Source organism: Phyllobates terribilis, unplaced genomic scaffold, assembly GCF_046119375.1.
Source record: "Phyllobates terribilis strain yellow unplaced genomic scaffold, ASM4611937v1 Scaffold_1__5_contigs__length_1240528914, whole genome shotgun sequence".
Lineage (NCBI taxonomy): Eukaryota > Metazoa > Chordata > Amphibia > Anura > Dendrobatidae > Phyllobates > Phyllobates terribilis.
Genome location: NW_027362761.1, coordinates 590,157,283 through 590,177,346, shown reverse-complemented (window position 1 = coordinate 590,177,346; position 20,064 = coordinate 590,157,283). Strand labels below are relative to the sequence as shown.

The window sequence follows — 20,064 nt, the reverse complement described above, 5'->3', positions numbered from 1 at the left end:
GTACTCCGCAGCTTACCTGGATGACATTGTAATATTCAGTCAGATTGGGAAAGTAATTTACAGAAGGTCCAGGAGGTTCTGGATGCGCTAAAGATGGCAGGGTTTACTATAAACCCAAAGAAGTGCGCCAATGGGAAGGAAGAAGCAAAATACTTGGGCTACGTTGTTGGAAGGGTCGAAATAAAGCCGCAAGTAAATAAGGTGGAGGCTATCCGAAATTGTCCGCAACCGAACTCCAAGAAGCAAGTTTGTGCGTTTCTGGGAATTGTAGGATATTATCAGCAATTTACCTGGAATTTCGCCAGGATAGCCTCCCCCCTGACTGATCTTCTTAAGGGCACGAAGACATAGATGGCCAAGTGGTCCCCTGAAGCGGAGATGACATTCCAGGAGTTGAAGCTCATCCTATGTAAACAGCCGGTCTTAGTCGCGCCTGAATTCACTAAGAAGTTTCAGACTAAAGCCTCCGAGGTCGGTTTGGGAGCTGTGTTGTCCCAAGAAATAGATGGGGACGAACATCCAGACCTATTCCTGAGTAGGAAACTCTCTTCCTGTGAAAAGAACTATGCCATCATAGAGAAGGAGTGTGTGACGACACAGCTTATAATTTTAATCAGCTAGAAGACGAGTTTTGTTAAGCCAAGAGAAATACACAATTGTGTTGTGTTAACTTGTGAATGTACAGTATGTGTATTTTTGTGGCTGGTCAGAAGGACATACCAGTATTTGTATAACCCTGAATGTTGTCTTCTACTGGTCTGTGAACAATGATGTTTGTTACTATACGAATTGCATATTGTGTAAAGCCAGCTAAATGTTGATTTAAAGAGCCCCCTGCTATACCAACTATGTGAATTGATTAGCTCAAACAATGAGACCTGAGTGAGCCCTGCACCTTTACCTCTGACCTGTGACTGTGACTGATGACCTTAGCCACATATGTAAATATAAAAAAGGGGTTTTTCTATCCTGCTGCAAGGAGAATTAAAAGAGACATTACAAGGAGAATAAAAGATCAGACACACTTTCAGGAGAGTAGCTTGTAGCATGGCTCGATCCAGAGAGACACAGATTTGGATTCTACATGATTCCGGCCTAAGGGTATATGGCCCTGACTGGAAAGATATGGATCTGCTCCACTGACCATCAGACAGCCCATGGATACATTTGGAGAGACCAGGTTGGGACGATGAAGTCACCTGGCCCCATGGATATGTTGTATGAGGTTGCTAGGAGGGACCCTCCGGTCACCTGGAACTCATGGAGACATTCGGAGAAGCCAGATTGGGACCAGCTGGTCATCTGGCCCCATAGAAACTCTCGGAGAGGCCAGGGTGGGACCCTCGGGTCCCCTGGCCTTGTACTTTGATGGACTGCTAGCTTCCTAAGCTTGATGCTACCTTCTGTCTGAGGGGGCCCGATAGAAGTGGGGGACCACTGGTTGAGGTAGTAGGCCCTGGAAGTCCCAAAGTCACAGCTGTTCTATCCCAGGCAGGCGGAGAAGGAAGGGTGAGACTGTGTAATGTTGTACCATCTTGGGTATATGCTGGGACTGTTCTATGTGTTTATTGCCCGTTTTATGGTTCAATAAAGTATTGCCACGCTGTTTTACTCTCACCCTGTGCCGTCTGAGTAGTATTATGCCCACGGAAGACCCCGGGTCTTCACAGAGTGCTTGACCATCAAATGGACAATTGAGACACTAAGATACTATCTATTAGGCCGAAAGTTCAGGCTAATGTGAGACCATGCACCCGTGAGATGGATGAGGGAAAGGAAGGGGAAGAATCCCCAGGTAACTAGGTGGTTTCTAGTGTTCCAGGATTTTAATTTTCATGTGGAGCATGGTAACGCAGATGTCCTGTCCAGACTTCCCTGTTTAGCTAGTGAAGGTGCCAAAACCCCTGGCTTGGGCTGGGGGGTTGGGGTGGGTTTGGAATATGTGACATGGTCACTGGCAGAGTGTCGGAGGGGACATATGTTTCACTGAGGCTATTAGCTTCAGTGATGTGAAACTGGAAGTCTTCTCCTGCATGGTATGTGCTGAGAGGGTTAATCAGACATATTTAAATGAGCCAGTTTGAGTAAACGACCATAGTGCAGGTGGGAGGTTGTTCACCATATCTCCACCTCAGGGTTTGGTCTGGGGTTTAAATATTCGGCCTGCAGAGGCATTTAGTGTTCAGTAGGTCTGGAGAGAGGAACTCCAGACATGTTTGTGTTGAGCTGACCTGATCCACGTGAAGTTGCTGAACTCTGAACAGGCAGATTCCTGCTGCGACAAAGACTGTGCTTTGTGTTACCATTTTGTTTTCTTTTCCAGTTTTTTGCCCAGCGGACCATGTTTTCTTTTATGGACTCAATGTTGGTTTATGCTGCACGTTAATAAACCAACAAGAAATTTAAAGAGACAGCGTACCTATGTCTACCTCTGTGTGCAGCAGAGTGAGCGATCTACCACAGGTGCTATTATTTTTACTGTATGGTGCTAATATATGTTGGCATTGTTTATTCACTATATGGTGCTATTATTTTAGAACTGTATGTCATATTTTAGCATTATATGATAGCATGTGAGTACTGTATGGTGGTATTATTTGTGTATTATCTGTTCATTTTATGATGGTATTATTTTGAGCATTATATCAACTGTGAATGGCAGTATTATTTCAGCAATGTTTTGTTGTATTTTCACATTTTATGGCACTGCTATTAGTTGTGTATTGTATGGTGGTATTCTTGTGCACTGTATAGCGGTATTATTTGAGCACTATGTGGTGATGTACTTTGATCACTGTATGCAGGTATTATTTGTGCAATGTATGATTGTATTTTTGGGGTATTGCATGGTGGAATAGTTTGAGCTTTACATTTTGGTCGTATTTGTGCACTGTATGTTGGAATTATATGGCCATTTTATGGTGGTATTATTTGAAAATAATATAGTAGTGCTATTTCAGCACTGTATGGCAGCATTATTTGCACAATGAATGGTGTTATTAGTTAGGGATTGTACAATGGTATAATGTGAGCAGTATAGGGTGGTATTATTTGAGCACTGTATGGCAGCATTATTTGCACCGTGAATGGTGTTATTATTTGAGGATTGTACACTGGTATAATTTGAGCAGTCTATAGTGGTATTATTTGGGCACTGTATGGCGGTTCTGGTTTTTAGGTAATTCTATTTGGCTCATCGAAAAGGCCCCACACTGTATGGTGCTTAGAACTGGAGACTGTATAGGATTGTTATTTGAGTACTATATACGACGTTCGCCATATGGGTGGACACAGAAAAGATGCCGCAGAGGGCGCCATATAAAATAAGGCCGGCGCTTTATAAACTTACAACTGAGGGTTACTCCGGTCTCGGCAGCAGAGTACACAATCTGCAGCACAATTCTCGGCTCTTACCTGAGTTGTAATCTGGAGCTCGTTTCTCACAGCTCTCCCCGTAGGTCCCTGGCTGGCAGACACAATGGCACTCTGTGTCCAGTAATACCACCCTGGCATTATTAGGGCACGGCGAGCACCGACACGAGTCAAAGGTCTCTAAATACTCATCAAACGCTTTCAGGAGGTTTCGCCGTTTGGTCACTGCACAGGGGAATCCAGTCACCAGATCCACAATTGGCTTTAACTGCAAAATCATTAATAAGACGACGTTTTAGAATCTGGAAGGGGGTGAAGACATTCAAAGTGGACCCAGGGGCAAAACTCCGGTCCCAAATTACAGCAGCGAAACCCAGGTGGGACAAACACAGGGGGTCTCCAAGGACAGCGGAGAAAGCAAAACCCCCTCTCCAAGCTTCATCTTTGATTGTATGTTATGTACCACACTGCATACTCTTCCTTGGGATGGCCTAGGGGTTAGTGACAGTACTCCAGTAATTGCCTTGTATTTTTATGGTGACCAAGGGTAATGAAGGGAATCATATTCCGATCTATTACCCATTTTAATCTTGAATAAGAAGGTTTGGGCTATTTCGTGTTATAAGGGGTGGCTTAAGGGTTATTGATGGTATGCCACTAATAGTAAGATAGTTTTTTTTTTTAAGGTTGAATGAAGACTAAGTCCATCTAGTTCAACCCATAGCCTAACATGTTGATCCAGAGGAAGGCAAAATAGCCCAGGTGGTCTGGTGTGCTTAGTAGTTAATGCCTTATATGCCTATGATAAGCTATGTGGTTATTATTGATATCATGTTGGTAATTCATGTTGGTCTAGGATGGGAAGCTTTGGGCTATTAGAAGTTAATCATAGTAATCCTATAATAGCCCTGGTGGTCTAGTGTCGCTAAGGTAACACATATGATTATAATTTGTGGTTGATGAAGGTTTATTATATTATTAATGTTGGTCTAGGATGGGTAACTTTGGGCTATAAGAAGTTAATGATAGTAATCCTATAATAGCCCTGGTGGTCTAGTGTCGCTAAGGTAACACATATGATTATAGTTTGGGGTTGATGAAGATTTATTATATTATTAATGTTGGTCTAGGATGGGTAACTTTGGGCTATAAGAAGTTAATTATAGTAATGCTTTAATAGCCCTGGTGGTCTAGTATCGCTATGTTAATACATATGATCCCTATCATATTTTAGGGTGATGAAGGTTTAATATGTTATTAATGTTGGTTTATTTGGACTATTTAGTTTCCTATTGGTGGCTTTGGGGTTAATGATATTATTTCTGTAATATCCATGGTGGTTTAGTATGGATTAGAGGTCAATAAATAGAATATCTATGGCATTTTCAGGTAATAATGGGGTTAATCTTGATATCCATGTTGGTCCAGGATGGGTAGATTTGGGCTATTCTGTTTTATAAAGGGTGGCTTAGGGGTTAGTGATATTATTCATGTAATAGCCCTGGTGGTCTACTGTGGCTTAGTGGTCAATAAATAGTATCTGTATGGTAATGTAGCATGATGAATGGGTAATAGTGTTATCCAGTGTCCATGTTGGTATATGACGGGTAAGTTTGGGCTATTTAGTTTTAAAAAGGAGAGTTTAGGGGTTAGTGATATTATTTCTGTAAAATCCCTCAGGGCCTTATGTGGCCTTATCATTAATACTTATGAAGTTCATGGTGATCTGTGGAAAGGATTGGGTAATAGTGTTATCATTTCATCCATGTTGGTCTAGGGGTGGTAGGTTTGGACTAATTAGGTTAATAAAGGGTGGTTTAGGGGTTAATGATATTATTTCTGCAATAGCCCTGGTGTGCTAGTGTGGGTAAAATAATTATTTTTAATATTCATTATACTTGTTGGTCTATTGTGGGTAATTTTTGACAATTAAGTTTCATAACGAGTGTCTTAGGGGTTAACCATAGCATTTCATTAATAGCCTTGGTGGTCTAGTGTGGATTAAAAGTTAATACTTTAGGACTTCTATGGTACTCTAGGCTATTTCATTTTATTTATGGGTGGTTTAAGGACTAGTGATATTGTTCTTCTAATGGCCCTGGTGGTCTAGTATGGCTTTATGAATAATAATTAGTATGTCTATGATGACCCATGGAAAAGATGAAGTAATGTATATATCAATTATTCTTGTTAGTCCAGGATGGGTAGGTTTGAATTAATTAATTTCATTAACGGGTGGATAAGGGTTATTGATAGTATTCCTGTAATAGTCCTGGTGGTCTGGTGTGGATTAGAGGTTAACACATAATATGTCTATAGTGATCTAAGGTGGTGAAGACTATTTTGTTTTATAATGGGTGGATTAGGGGTCGGCCATAATATTTATGGACCGTAATAGCCCTGGTAGCCTAGTGGGGAGTAATGGTTACTATATACCATTTCTATTTTGATCTAGTGATGATAGAAAGAGGTTAATCTTGATATCCATTGTTAATGTTGGTCTAGGATGGGAAGTTTTGGGCTACGTAGTTTCATTAAGGGAGGGTTAAGGGTTATTGATAATATTCCTGTAGTAGTCCTGGTGGTCTAGTGTGAATTAAAGATTAATCCATAGTATGTGAATGGTGATCTAGGATGATAAAAGCTATTTCGGTTTATAAATGGGTGGCTTAGGGATTAGCCATAATATTCCTGTAATAGTCCTGGTGGTCTAGTGTGGTTAATACCTAGTATCTTGATGAAAATATTCTCTTACCTCACTATAAACCACCACAGGGTTATCCGCTGTGGACGCAGTCCATTCTTTATAGACGTTGTGCTCCGGGAAGGATCCCTTTTTCTGCCAGGCTAATTTAGCAGCATATTCCGCCTTGCCGCCTTTTACTAAAGATATCGATTTTTCTGAAGACTGTAAAAATGAACCTGAAGGGTAAAGTAAGACGGATTACAGCAGGATATGGCGCCTGACATGGCAGGACAAGTCCCTCTGCAAACCAGTCTTCATTGAAAGAAATGGAATCTTTATTGGATTAAAAAAAAAAAATTGTCAACTTTCTTCCTGAAACAGCGCCACACCGGTCCACAGGTTGTCTTTGGTATTGCAGTTCAAGTCCATGAACTTTTATAATGCTGAGCTGCAATACAACCCGTGGACCGGTGTGGCGCTGTTCCTGGGAGAAAGCAGTGATATTGTTCCAGTTCTGTACCACCCCTGGTGGTGATGTGTGGTATTACACTGCAGTGAATAAAATGTTGCTGGAATAGCGCCGGCCTGGAAACGCGTCTTGCACATTTATCTCAAAACATATGATTCATGGAAAGTGTGACTATCCGAGTAGATTCCCAGTTTTCGGCTGAGGTACCTTCATATTTCTCGGTCATCTTGTTGGTCGTACATATGTGATGGACTGTTGTTTTCTTGAAGAAGAAAAAGACACGTCGCTTTGTTTCCCATCTTGAACATTCAACTGATTGTGCAGTGGTCAGACCTAACGGAAGACACATTGGATATAGTAAAACGTTAGGGCTTCATATGGGCACAAAGGTGGCAGACACGGGGGTCCTCAGGAAGCCCCCAGCTGTGATGACAGCCCATTGGCATGTCACAATTCTATCATGAAGGGCTGGGGTACACCGAAATCATGTGGCCTCATAGCACAAATCCTAATTCCCTAATTCCCTCCCCCCTCCCCAATAAAAAATAATAATTAATATTCGGCGTGGTCATAGGCAAGCTCCCACGACTCTGCAGAACTTACAAAGTAATTTTGCCACTACTGAAACCCCTTAATGTTCCCACACACTAATATACCCCTTTCATGACCCCCATAAAGTATGATGCCAACAAATGTGCCCCCCAAACACAGTATGATACCCCCATGGTGAATTCTTCCACAGTACCCTCCACATGCACATGATGACCCTACAATACCCCCCCACTCCCAAAGTATGATACCTCCACAGTGACCCCAACACAGTATGATGGCCCCCACATAGTCCTCCAGACAGTATAATGGCCCCCACATAGTCCTCCAAATAGTATGATACCCCTCCCAAATAGTATGATGGTCCCCCCCATAGCCAACCAAATACTATGTTGATCCCCCCCATAGCCCTCCAAATAGTATGACACCCCCGTAAATAGTATGATGGTTCCCACGTAGCCCTCCAAATAGTATCATGGCCCCACAAATAGCCCCCTAAATAGTATCATGGCCCCAACAAAGTATTGATTGATAAAAAAAAATACTCCCCTCTCCCCGTGTCTCCGCAGCTCCGGCCTCTGCAGCGTGTGGTCTGCACTGCTCGGCACAGCGGTGCGATGTAATGATGTCATCGCACCGGCTGCGCTGAGACGGCAGGAGGGAGAATGGCGGAGGAGGGAGCTTCAGCTGACGGCTCCCTCCTCCATCATTGCTTTCAACTGTATCTGCATCCAGGATGTGGATACAACTGAAAGTCAGGCGAAGGGGCCTGGTGCCGCCCCCCAGACTCACAGATCTCATAGTGGCCGCATGGTCTGCCGCTATTAGCGATATGCCACTGATGAAGGGGGTTAGGGTGACAGAAGCACTGTCCCTTCTATCTAACCACATAGATGTCGCAGTCATTATTGAAAGCGGCATCTAAAGGGGGTAAACTGCTGCGATCTGCGTTACCCTGCTCTGTCTGTCTGCACTCTGACCTCCAGTCGGGGTTACGGAGGTCTGGACAATGATTCTGAGTTCCTTACCTGAATTCTTCAGCTCCTCAGCGCTGTACTGGTAGAGGAGGTCATACGATCCCCCCATGGAGCCGGATGTGATGTAATGGGTGCCGAAATCCTCAAATATTCTGCTGTAGAGCGGATAGTTATATTCCAAGGGCAGATGATTCAGGGCGCGGAGGAAGACATCCGACAGCCACAGATTGTCCTTCTTCATTCTGAATTCTGACACCGAGATCACTTTATTGATCCTGATGAAATTAGAATTCTAGAAGGAAACAGACGATAATCCAAGAACTGGAGCTGATACATCACCCACGTACTAGCTATATTCTATCTATTATCTATCTATCTATCCATCAATCTATTATCTATCTATATATAATCTATCTACCCATCCCAAATCTATCTATATATCATCTACCTATCTCTCCACTATCTCCTTTAGATCTCAACATTCCATCAAAAGGACACGAAGGTGGCAAATCAGTAGTAATCAATATTCGGAGAGTTCGGGAGCTGTCATCCCTGTTATTTTGATGCCCGAGATGCCAGAACATGGATTACTTACCTTCTTATAGGAGGCTTGTAAGGATTCCTTAAAGGACGATGATTTCGTATGTTGGCTGTTACGTCGAGTATGGAATAATAGGGGGATTCCACTAGATCCATGAGATCCGCTGTGAGTACTCATGTAATTGCTACTGGATTTAGCAAAAGGGATGATACTATCGTAAAAATCAGCCGACACCTCATCCTCTTCGTCTTTCATCTGTTAGAGGGACAATGGACATATACAGTACAGACCAAAAGTTTGGACACACCTTCTCATTTAAAGATTTTTCTGTATTTTCATGACTATGAAAATTGTACATTGACACTGAAGGCATCAAAACTATGAATTAACACATGTGGAATTATATACTTAACAAAAAAGTGTGAAACAACTGAAAATATGTCTTATATTCTAGGTTCTTCAAAGTAGCCACCTTTTGCTTTGATGACTGCTTTGCACACTCTTGGCATTCTCTTGATGAGCTTCAAGAGGTAGTCACCGGAAATGGTCTTCCAACAATCTTGAAGGAGTTCCCAGAGATGCTTAGCACTTGTTGGCCCTTTTGCCTTCACTCTGCGGTCCAGCTCACCCCAAACCATCTCGATTGGGTTCAGGTCTGGTGACTGTGGAGGCCAGGTCATCTGGCATAGCACCCCATCACTCTCCTTCTTGGTCAAATAGCCCTTACACAGCCTGGAGGTGTGTTTGGTTGTCATTGTCCTGTTGAAAAATAAATGATGGTCCAACTAAAGGCAAACCGGATGGAATAGCATGCCGCTGCAAGATGCTGTGGTAGCCATGCTGGTTCAGTATGCCTTCAATTTTGAATAAATCCCCAACAGTGTCACCAAAGCCCCCCCACACCATCACACCTCCTCCTCCATGCTTCACGGTGGGAACCAGGCATGTAGAGTCCATCCGTTCACGTTTTCTGCGTCGCACAAAGACACGGTGGTTGGAACCAAAGATCTCAAATTTGGACTCATCAGACCAAAGCACAGATTTCCACTGGTCTAATGTCCATTCCTTGTGTTCTTTAGCCCAAACAAGTCTCTTCTGCTTGTTGCCTGTCCTTAGCAGTGGTTTCCTAGCAGCTATTTTACCATGAAGGCCTGCTGCACAAAGTCTCCTCTTAACAGTTGTTGAAGAGATGTGTCTGCTGCTAGAACTCTGTGTGGCATTGACCTGGTCTCTAATCTGAGCTGCTGTTAACCTGCGATTTCTGAGGCTGGTGACTCGGATAAACTTATCCTCAGAAGCAGAGGTGACTCTTGGTCTTCCTTTCCTGGGGCGGTCCTCATGTGAGCCAGTTTCTTTGTAGCGCTTGATGTTTTTTGCAACTGCACTTGGGGACACATTCAAAGTTTGCCCAATTTTTCGGACTGACTGACCTTCATTTCTTAAAGTAATGATGGCCACTCGTTTTTCTTTACTTAGCTGCTTTTTTCTTGCCATAATACAAATTCTAACAGTCTATTCAGTAGGACTATCAGCTGTGTAACCACCAGACTTCTGCACAACACAACTGATGGTCCCAACCCCATTTATAAGGCAAGAAATCCCACTTATTAAACCTGACAGGGCACACCTGTGAAGTGAAAACCATTTCCGGTGACTACCTCTTGAAGCTCATCAAGAGAATGCCAAGAGTGTGCAAAGCAGTCATCAACGCAAAAGGTGGCTACTTTGAAGAACCTAGAATATAAGACATATTTTCAGTTGTTTCACACTTTTTTGTTAAGTATATGATTCCACATGTTTTAATTCATAGTTTTGATGGCTTCAGTGTGAATGTACAATTTTCATAGACATGAAAATACAGAAAATCTTTAAATGAGAAGGTGTGTCCAAACTTTTGGTCTGTACTGTACTTGTTATCTAAAGTCAGTACAAAATAATGAAAGCTGCATCCAACAAGAGTCAAAGTGCCATCAGAGAACAACAAGCTGTGTCAAGCCTCAAGTAATAGTTTCATCTCTGCTTTCAAGTTTTACTTTGTCAAGTCATAAGTTACACCTTTGTCTCAGCAAGCAAGTTACCTGATCATATTTATCTCTGCTATCCTTATGCTGTTCATGTAGCTTTCCAAAGTCCAAAAACACAATATTCACAGTTACCCCTCTGTCTAGGTTTCTACTCACCTCTTCATAAAAACATATCTGGTTGATTGACAACTTCTATCCTTCGTAAAACTTTGCTGGCTGTTACTTATAATGTTATTTTTATACCCCATACTCCTATATACAGACCCTTGTAAGCCCCTCAAACATTTTTCTCTCAAATTATGTCAACCCCTTCACTCCTGGGCGTTTTTCGTTTTTGTTTTTTCCTTCCCTTCTTTTAAGAGCCATAATTATTTTCAGTTTTCCATCTCAGCCAAATGAGGGCTTGTTTTTTGCGAGTTGTACTTTTGAATGACATCATTCATTCCAAGTGCGTTGAAATTGTAAAAAAAAAAAAAAAAAGTGCAATTCCACAATTGTTATTTTATTTTTTTTATTTACCAGGTTTACTGTAGAAATAGAACACAAAAATACAATGTTTTTTCAATATTTTATCTCACTTTGATTTTTTTTTTCTGTTTTTCAGTGCATTATATGGTAAAAAGAATGGTGTCATTCAAAGCTAAAACTCATCCCACAGAAGGCAAGCTCTGATACAGCTGCGTCACTGGAGAATTAAAAACTTATGGCTATTTGGAAAAGAAGAGGAAAAAAATGAAGGCATAAAAATGAAAAATGTCTATTTTATTTTAAGTAGATGAGCCCTGTAAGTCTCCAGATTCGGGTGTTTTTTTTTTCCCTCTACTGACTTCTGTAGACTCACTTGCTCTATACTTTCTGAGTGGATGAGCTCCTCCTGGTCCATTGTAAGCAATGTGTTAGTCAAATGCTTTCTTCTTCCCTTCCCCGATACACTGAAGCTGCAGCTGCATCCCCCTCCTATCCCCCCTATCTATTCTCTAGTTACTTCCTTACTTCTGAACATTTCCTACAAGGCTGCAGACTGCTGGGAGGTGAGAAAGATGCCAATTCTCCTAATTTTTGTATAATAAAAGGCTTCATGTGTCACCGGTACCACTGATTTATGCCCTAAAGGAATTACAGGAGGGTTCTTTATCAGAAGTTTCTAGGTGACAATATACTCAAGGAAAAAAAAAAAGTGAAAAATATACAGGAAGTGCGCACCTGAAATGTGATGCTTTCCAGGTTTGCAGGCACCCGATATAACTTCCGGTTCGGTCCTGTCCCATTGCCAGAAACTAGATCATGCCTTCCTCCAAAAAATGAGTTATCCAGGATCTCACCGCGACTCTCCCCCGACAGGTAGTTATATCTAAACCCCAGACAAGATGGAGAAGACCAAACAGTACGATTGACAGGACATAAGGATGCAAAGATTCAGAGAGTGATTACCCCAATATCCCGGGGCATTAAGACTTGGGCGACTTCCAGTCCATCTTATGGTCCATATAATTCTAGTTCTTAGTTAACACTAGAATCATTAATTTTTTCCATGATTTACCCATTGCCCATCAGCTGCACCCCGGGGATGAACTCAAAGCTCCTTTTGGGGTCGGGTCTCCTACAGCCTCGTTCATCTGAGTTGTCCCCACAGTCGTTGTCTCCATTACACTTCAATTTTGGGTCAATGCATCGACCTGTTCACAAAAACAAAAATCATTTATTACCTAAATTACAGCATGTACAGTGCCTACAAGTAGTATTCAACCCCCTGCAGATTTAGCTGGTTGACACATGCGGAATTAACTTGGCATTGTGACATTTGTACTGTAGATCAGCCTGGAAGTGGGAAATGCACTGCAGCAAATTTTGTTTTTATTATTTATTTTTATTTTTTTTTAAAACGTTAAAAGTTAATTCAGAGTGTCATTTATTATTCAACCCCTCAAACCACAAGAATTCTGTTTGGTCCCCCTAAAGTATTAAGAAGTAGTTCAGGCACCAAGAATAATGAGCTTCACATGTGTGGATTAAAGATCTCTTTTGCCAGCCTTTTCTGACTATTTAAGACCCTCCCCAAACTTGTGAACAGCACTCAGACATGGTCAACATGGGAAAGACAAAGGAGCATTCCAAGGCCATCAGAGACAAGATTGTGGAGGGTCACAAGGCTGGCAAGGGGTACAAAACCCTTTCCAAGGAGTTGGGCCTACCTGTCTCCACTGTTGGGAGCATCATCCGTAAGTGGAAGGCTTATGGAACTACTGTTAGCCTTCCACGGCCTGGACAGCCTTTGAAAGTGTCCTCCCGTGCCGAGGCCAGGCTTGTCCGAAGAGTCAAGGCTAACCCAAGGACAACAAGGAAGGAGCTCCGGGAAGATCTCATGGCAGTGGGGACATTGGTTTCAGTCAATACCATAAGTAACGTACTCCACCGCAATGGTCTCCGTTCCAGACGAGCCCGTAAGGTACCTTTACTTTCAAAGCGTCATGTCAAGGCTCGTCTACAGTTTGCTCATGATCACTTGGAGGACTCTGAGACAGACTGGTTCAAGGTTCTATGGTCTGACGAGACCAAGATCGAGATCTTTGGTGCCAACCACACACGTGACGTTTGGAGACTGGATGGCACTGCATACGACCCCAAGAATACCATCCCTACAGTCAAGCATGGTGTTGGCAGCATCATGTTGTGGGGCTGTTTCTCTGCCAAGGGGCCTGGCCATCTGGTCCGCATCCATGGGAAAATGGATAGCACGGCCTACCTGGAGATTTTGGCCAAGAACCTCCGCTCCTCCATCAAGGATCTTAAGATGGGTCGTAATTTCATCTTCCAACAAGACAACGACCCAAAGCACACAGCCAAGAAAACCAAGGCCTGGTTCAAGAGGGAAAAAGTCAAGGTGTTGGAGTGGCCTAGTCAGTCTCCTGACCTTAACCCAATTGAAAACTTGTGGAAGGAGCTCAAGAATAAAGTCCACATGAGACACCCAAAGAACCTAGATAACTTGGAGAAGATCTGCATGGAGGAGTGGGCCAAGATAACTCCACAGACCTGTGCCGGCCTGATCAGGTCTTATAAAAGACGATTATTAGCTGTAATTGCAAACAAGGGTTATTCCACAAAATATTAAACATAGGGGTTGAATAATAATTGACCCACACTTTTATGTTTAAAATTTAATAAAATTCAACTGAGCAACATAACTTTTTGGTTTGTAAGATTTATGCTTCTGTTCATAAAACCTACTCTCGTTTGCAGTTTGAAGGCTCTAACTTATTTGCATCTTATCAAACCAGCTAAATCTGCAGGGGGTTGAATACTACTTGTAGGCACTGTAGTATGAGATCCCACAGGGTGACAGTTACTCAGTGGCCATGTGTCTCCTGATCTCACCCGAACTGACCACCTATAGGTGTTCTGAAGAGACAAGTTGTCATCACTCTCCTTCCAGCTTCCAGGCACTAACAGAGGTCGTTTATAAGTCACAAACTTGTCCCTTCCAAGCCTAGAAGATTTGGTGCTGTAATTAAACATCATGGCGATGATGCAAAATACTAGATGTAGAAGTGTTTGACCATGCCACTGGTCTGAATTGTCAGTCTTTAAGTTCGCACCAAATACCTATGAGCAGGAACTTGAGAAGCAGAATAGGAGCTCCCTGTATACAGAGATACATGATAAGATTATGTCTGCATCCACCACTAGGGGAGCTCCCTGTATACAGAGATACATGATAAGATTATGTCTGCATCCACCACTAGGGGGAGCTCCCTGTATACAGAGATACATAAGATTATGTCTGCATCCACCACTAGGGGGGCTCCCTGTATACAGAGATACATGATAAGATTCTGTCTGCAGCCACCACTAGGGGGAGCTCCCTGTATACAGAGATACATGATAAGATTCTAGGAGTAAGCATGGGTTATTCTTGCCCCTGCAGCGTCTGGGTCTTATTCGAGGAGAGCGTCTAGCATTGATTGTGTTCTACAGAAAACAATGTGGAGAGAGAGGCTACTGCTGCATCAAGTTGTCTTACCGCCAGACAGAATTTTCTTTTATCTCTTTCTCAGTTTTATTTGTCAGACGAGGCAAAATGTTATTAAAGGAAGGAGAAGGAATAAGAAAGAAAGTGCTGGGATATTTTTTTTGCTCATCTTCTACATATTCTTTCACATGATGGTAAATCTCCCCTTTAATTCTGATTGTATTTATAAATTCTATTTACAAATTATTTGGGCAAACGAAGGAAACAAAGTTGTAACTGTTTCTTCTCGTTCTGCAGCGTCTGTGATCGTCTGCTGGGAAACGAGATTATCCACGACAGTAATATCTTTGATGGATCTGACAGTTCCCTTCCTGTCCAGGAACATCAGAGATGAGTGTAGTAATTATGAGTAAAGGCTTCTCCTCGCACTGAGTAGATGCTCGCTCACCTCTCAGCAGGCTTTCGCTGCTCGCTCCAAGTAAATAGTTTGTTTTTTTTTGGAAGCTGCGTATTTAGTAAGAAATTATATTAAAAATAAAAGTGAAAAGCAACTGAAGTCTGCCAAAAGTTTACAAACAAGAGGTGCCAGTTACCAGTTACATTGTGCCAATTGTGAAATTGCTACAAATACCTGATCTCAGCAGCTCAGTCCAAAGAAAGAGGCCCAGTCACATATTAATCATGGGATATAAGAAGGGATGAGTTCAGACCAGACTCAAAAATTAATCCCTTGTCCGGCACAAAGTGGAACATAAAAGTTAAAAGTCCATATAATAGTGCTGGGTTAGGGTTCAGCTTCTTAGTCCTTTAGAAAAGGCACACAATCCTGGAGGTCTGCACACCTCCATACACACAGACATGTGTGAGACAAACAGACCTCATTTAACAATGTGAACCACACCCAGGGATGGAGATATGGTGAGAAGCCGTCTCTCCCAACTCTTTAGCTGCTCACAATTAACCTGTCTTGGCCGATTAACCCCTTTTAGTCCTATATGTAATAAAGCATTACTCCAGGTTTCTATCACAGAGGACATCCTCCTCAGTGATACATATATCCCATCCACTATGTGTCCGGCAGCCACCTTACTATATATTATTTGTGTGTTATAGGTACATAGAGGCTACAAGTTTTGCATTCTCCACTTTTCAGAACTTCCCCCAATGCCGCTTTTGAGAATTTTGCAATGACTGTTTCCTGAACACCTGAATGTAATTAAGGCCAATTTCTGATATCGTAATTGAATCATAATCTAATAATTACTAAATTATATCATAACAAAGTTCAATTAGTGTTTAAAGGAAAGTGAGTGAAGCTGGTTTGGTAGCGGTGGGTGCAAGTATTTAGTTTAAGACACTCACCATGCCCCACCTGCAACATCAGATTTTAAAGGGGACTTGTCACCAGGTCAACGGAGTCCAGCATTTGTTCTTATTTTATCCCCTGATTATTCAGTTGTTTTTCTTTTTATAGATCCACCATATGGTTTCAGAAATATGACGGATTTGAAAAAATGCAAAAACAGAAAACTCAGGGGAGCAGCGGGAATATAATAAGAGCAAATACTGGTTACTTTAGTGACAGGTTCTTTTTAAAGGGGACACGTCAGGAAATTGACATTTCCCATTATAAAGTCAGCATGCATGATGTCACTTCTCTTATGATGTCATCATCTGCAATGATACCAATAGGGGACCTATCAGTCTGTGTCAGTGACATTGCTCCTGATGACCTCAGCAAAAGGAGATGTTACCGGGCATGAAAAAGCAAGTATTAAAAAAGTATGGCTAAAAAAAAAAAAAACTCTGAATGTTTAAATACGGAAACCCCTTTAGCCCCCTGTGGGATAGTTTATTGGACTGTTTAAGTGTGCACCCGCCTAGCTTATAGGGCTGCCGTACATGCCCCTGGCTGTATACACGCACGCCCCGAGTCTGCCGGAGATAACCTCGGCCACTGACACTGATCAAAACATGTTTTTTTTCCCCAGGAATCGGTGTCTAAATTATACAAACTGCCCTATTTAATCTCCCTAAGGAAACGCCGGATTCTGGTTTGTGGCTGCAGCATTTTACCCAGAAAACTAAATTCATGGTGATTAAAGGGAATTCAATGACGGCAGAACACAGAGCAACGCACAAAACCTATCACTCCAGGGAAACTTCTTGTATCTCCCGATGATTTCCCTGTCAGTGATACTTCTTAGATGAGTGAATGAAATGAGAAGTGATTAAAAAAAAAACTGTTTTTTTTTTTTAAATGTAAATCAATGCAAAAAGACAAAACTTGAAATCACCCCACTTTTGACCATCCAAAAAGATATAAAAAGTTATCATATTCACTGTTAGAGTATTTGTAAAAGTCCGATCTGTCAAAATGTAAAAATTATTCAATCCATATTGCAAATGTTGGAATGTAAAAGAAAAAACTGCCAGAGTTGCCTTTTTTCAGTCGTTGTTCCTCCGCCAAAAATTTAAAACAAAGCGATCAAAATGTTAAATGTACCATAAAAAGGTGCGAGTAAAAACTACAGCTCAAGAAACAAAGAAAAAAGTTCTATCAATGGATGAATAAAGAATGATACTGAATATGGAGGGATGTGATACTGAATATGGAGGGATGTGATACTAAACATGGAGTGATGTGATACTGAATATGGAGGGATGTGATACTGAATATGGAGTGATGTGATACTGAACATGGAGTGATGTGATACTGAACATGGAGTGATGTGATACTAAACATGGGGTGAAGTGATACTAAACATGGAGTGATGTAATACTGAACATGGAGTGATGTGATACTGAACATGGAGTGATGTGATACTGAACATGGAGTGATGTGATACTAAACATGGAGTGATGTGATACTGAATATGGAGGGATGTGATACTGAATATGGAGGGATGTGATACTGAATATGGAGGGATGTGATACTGAACATGGAGGGATGTGATACTGAACATGGAGGGATGTGATACTGAACATGGATGGATGTGATACTGAACATGGAGTGATGTGATACTGAACATGGAGTGATGTGATACTAAATATGGAATGATGTGATACTAAATATGGAGGGATGTGATACTGAATATGGAGGGATGTGATACTGAATATGGAGGGATGTGATACTGAATATGGAGTGTTGTCACACTGCAAATTACAGTATGTCCCTTAGGAATAATGCAGACACGGCTTCTTACCGCTGTCACACTGGAACTTTTTCGTGCAGTCGGCTTCCTCAATGTTGCACAGTTTGGTTGGGAGACAATCTCTGGACTCTGACAACTGTCCTGAGCAGCTCTGCCCTCCGAACTGAGAGGGGCGCTGCAGCGACCGAACCCGGAACTGGAAATATAAAGGTGCCGTGTTAATGTGCAAAATTTTGAAAAAAAAAACAAATCAGTAAAAATGCGCAGTGTCTCGTTCTTCACTGACATCTCCTAATTCTCATTGTCCTCTGCTTGCCTCCTAGTCTTTTTCTCACATTTGCCAGTATATACATTCATGTTCTTATATCAGCCCTGAACTTAGATTGAGTGTTTTATTGAATCATCTATCATTATCTGTAATCGATCAGACTTGTGAAGTTAAAGCCTCTCACCAGGTGATGCAATGAGATGAGAAGTCTGGAGCTATTCATATGCTATCAGGCAGCAATAGAGATTGTTACCAGATTTAGGCTAATAAAGATTAATCTCTGACTAAATGAAAAGTTTTACAGCTTTCTAATATGTTATATGTTTCCGTTCTCCGCCATTTATCATTAACACTTTTGAGGCAGTCACCCTGTATATAGCCGGTCCTGCTTTCAGCTGATACAATGTATCCAGTGCAGACAATGCTCTGAGCTAAACACATCAGCAGCAGCTGCACAGATCTCTGCTGGATTGTTACAATGTATCCAGTGCAGACAACGCTCTGTGAGCTAAACACATCAGCAGCAGCTGCACAGATCTCTGCTGGATTGTTACAATGTATCCAGTGCAGACAATGCTCTGTGAGCCAAACACATCAGCAGCAGCTGCACAGATCTCTGCTGGATTGTTACAATGTATCCAGTGCAGACAATGCTCTGTGAGCGAAACACATCAGCAGCAGCTGTACAGATCTCTGCTGGATTGTTACAATGTATCCAGTGCAGACAATGCTCTGTGAGCGAAACACATCAGCAGCAGCCGCACAGATCTCTGCTGTATTGTTACAATGTATCCAGTGCAGACAATGCTCTGTGAGCTAAACACATCAGCAGCAGCTGCACAGATCTCTGCTGGATTGTTACAATGTATCCAGTGTAGACAATGCTCTGTAAGCGAAACACATCAGCAGCAGCTGCACAGATCTCTGTTGGATTGTTACAATGTATCCAGTGCAGACAATGCTCTGTGAGCGAAACACATGAGCAGTAGCTGTACAGATCTCTGCTGGATTGTTACAATGTGTCCAGTGCAGACAATGCTCTGTGAGCGAAACACATCAGCAGCAGCTGCACAGATCTCTGCTGGATTGTTACAATGTATCCAGTGCAGACAATGCTCTGTGAGCGAAACACATCAGCAGCAGCTGCACACATCTCTGCTGGATTGTTACAACGTATCCAGTGTAGACAATGCTCTGTGAGCTAAACACATCAGCAGCTGCTGCACAGATCTCTGCTGGATTGTTACAATGTATCCAGTGTAGACAATGCTCTGTGAGCGAAACACATCAGCAGCAGCCGCACAGATCTCTGCTGGATTGTTACAACGTATCCAGTGTAGACAATGCTCTGTGAGCGAAACACATCAGCAGCAGCCGCACAGATCTCTGCTGGATTGTTACAACGTATCCAGTGTAGACAATGCTCTGTGAGCTAAACACATCAGCAGCTGCTGCACAGATCTCTGCTGGATTGTTACAACGTATCCAGTGTAGACAATGCTCTGTGAGCTAAACACATCAGCAGCTGCTGCACAGATCTCTGCTGGATTGTTACAATGTATCCAGTGCAGACAATGCTCTGAGCTAAACATATCAGCAGCAGCTGCACAGATCTCTGCTGGATTGTTACAATGTATCCAGTGCAGATAATGCTCTGTGAGCTAAACACATCAGCAGCAGCTGCACAGATCTCTGCTGGATTGTTACAATGTATCCAGTGTAGACAATGCTCTGTGAGCGAAACACATCAGCAGCAGCTGCACAGATCTCTGCTGGATTGTTACAATGTATCCAGTGCAGACAATGCTCTGTGAGCTAAACACATCAGAAGCTGCTGCACAGATCTCTGCTGGATTGTTACAATGTATCCAGTGTAGACAATGCTCTGTGAGCGAAACACATCAGCAGCAGCTGTACAGATCTCTGCTGGATTGTTACAATGTATCCAGTGTAGACAATGCTCTGTGAGCGAAACACATCAGCAGCAGCTGCACAGATCTCTGCTGGATTGTTACAATGTATCCAGTGCAGACAATGCTCTGTGAGCTAAACA

The 20,064-nt window shown here is 42.3% G+C and overlaps 1 protein-coding gene across 2 annotated transcripts in view; it reads right to left on the bottom strand.

Moving 5' to 3' along the window:
• The window catches only part of C6 (complement C6), an 82,470-nt gene that overhangs the window by 50,240 nt on the left and 12,166 nt on the right, over window positions 1-20,064 (bottom strand). For both annotated transcript variants that reach the window (XM_073682068.1, XM_073682075.1), the window contains exons 4-11: window positions 17,795-17,939; window positions 12,159-12,294; window positions 11,822-11,969; window positions 8,649-8,849; window positions 8,105-8,345; window positions 6,735-6,860; window positions 6,128-6,294; window positions 3,415-3,640 (exon numbers count right to left, since the gene is read on the bottom strand). In XM_073682068.1, the coding sequence (XP_073538169.1) occupies window positions 3,415-3,640; window positions 6,128-6,294; window positions 6,735-6,860; window positions 8,105-8,345; window positions 8,649-8,849; window positions 11,822-11,969; window positions 12,159-12,294; window positions 17,795-17,939 (1,390 nt within the window). The remainder of the gene's footprint in view (window positions 1-3,414; window positions 3,641-6,127; window positions 6,295-6,734; window positions 6,861-8,104; window positions 8,346-8,648; window positions 8,850-11,821; window positions 11,970-12,158; window positions 12,295-17,794; window positions 17,940-20,064) is intronic.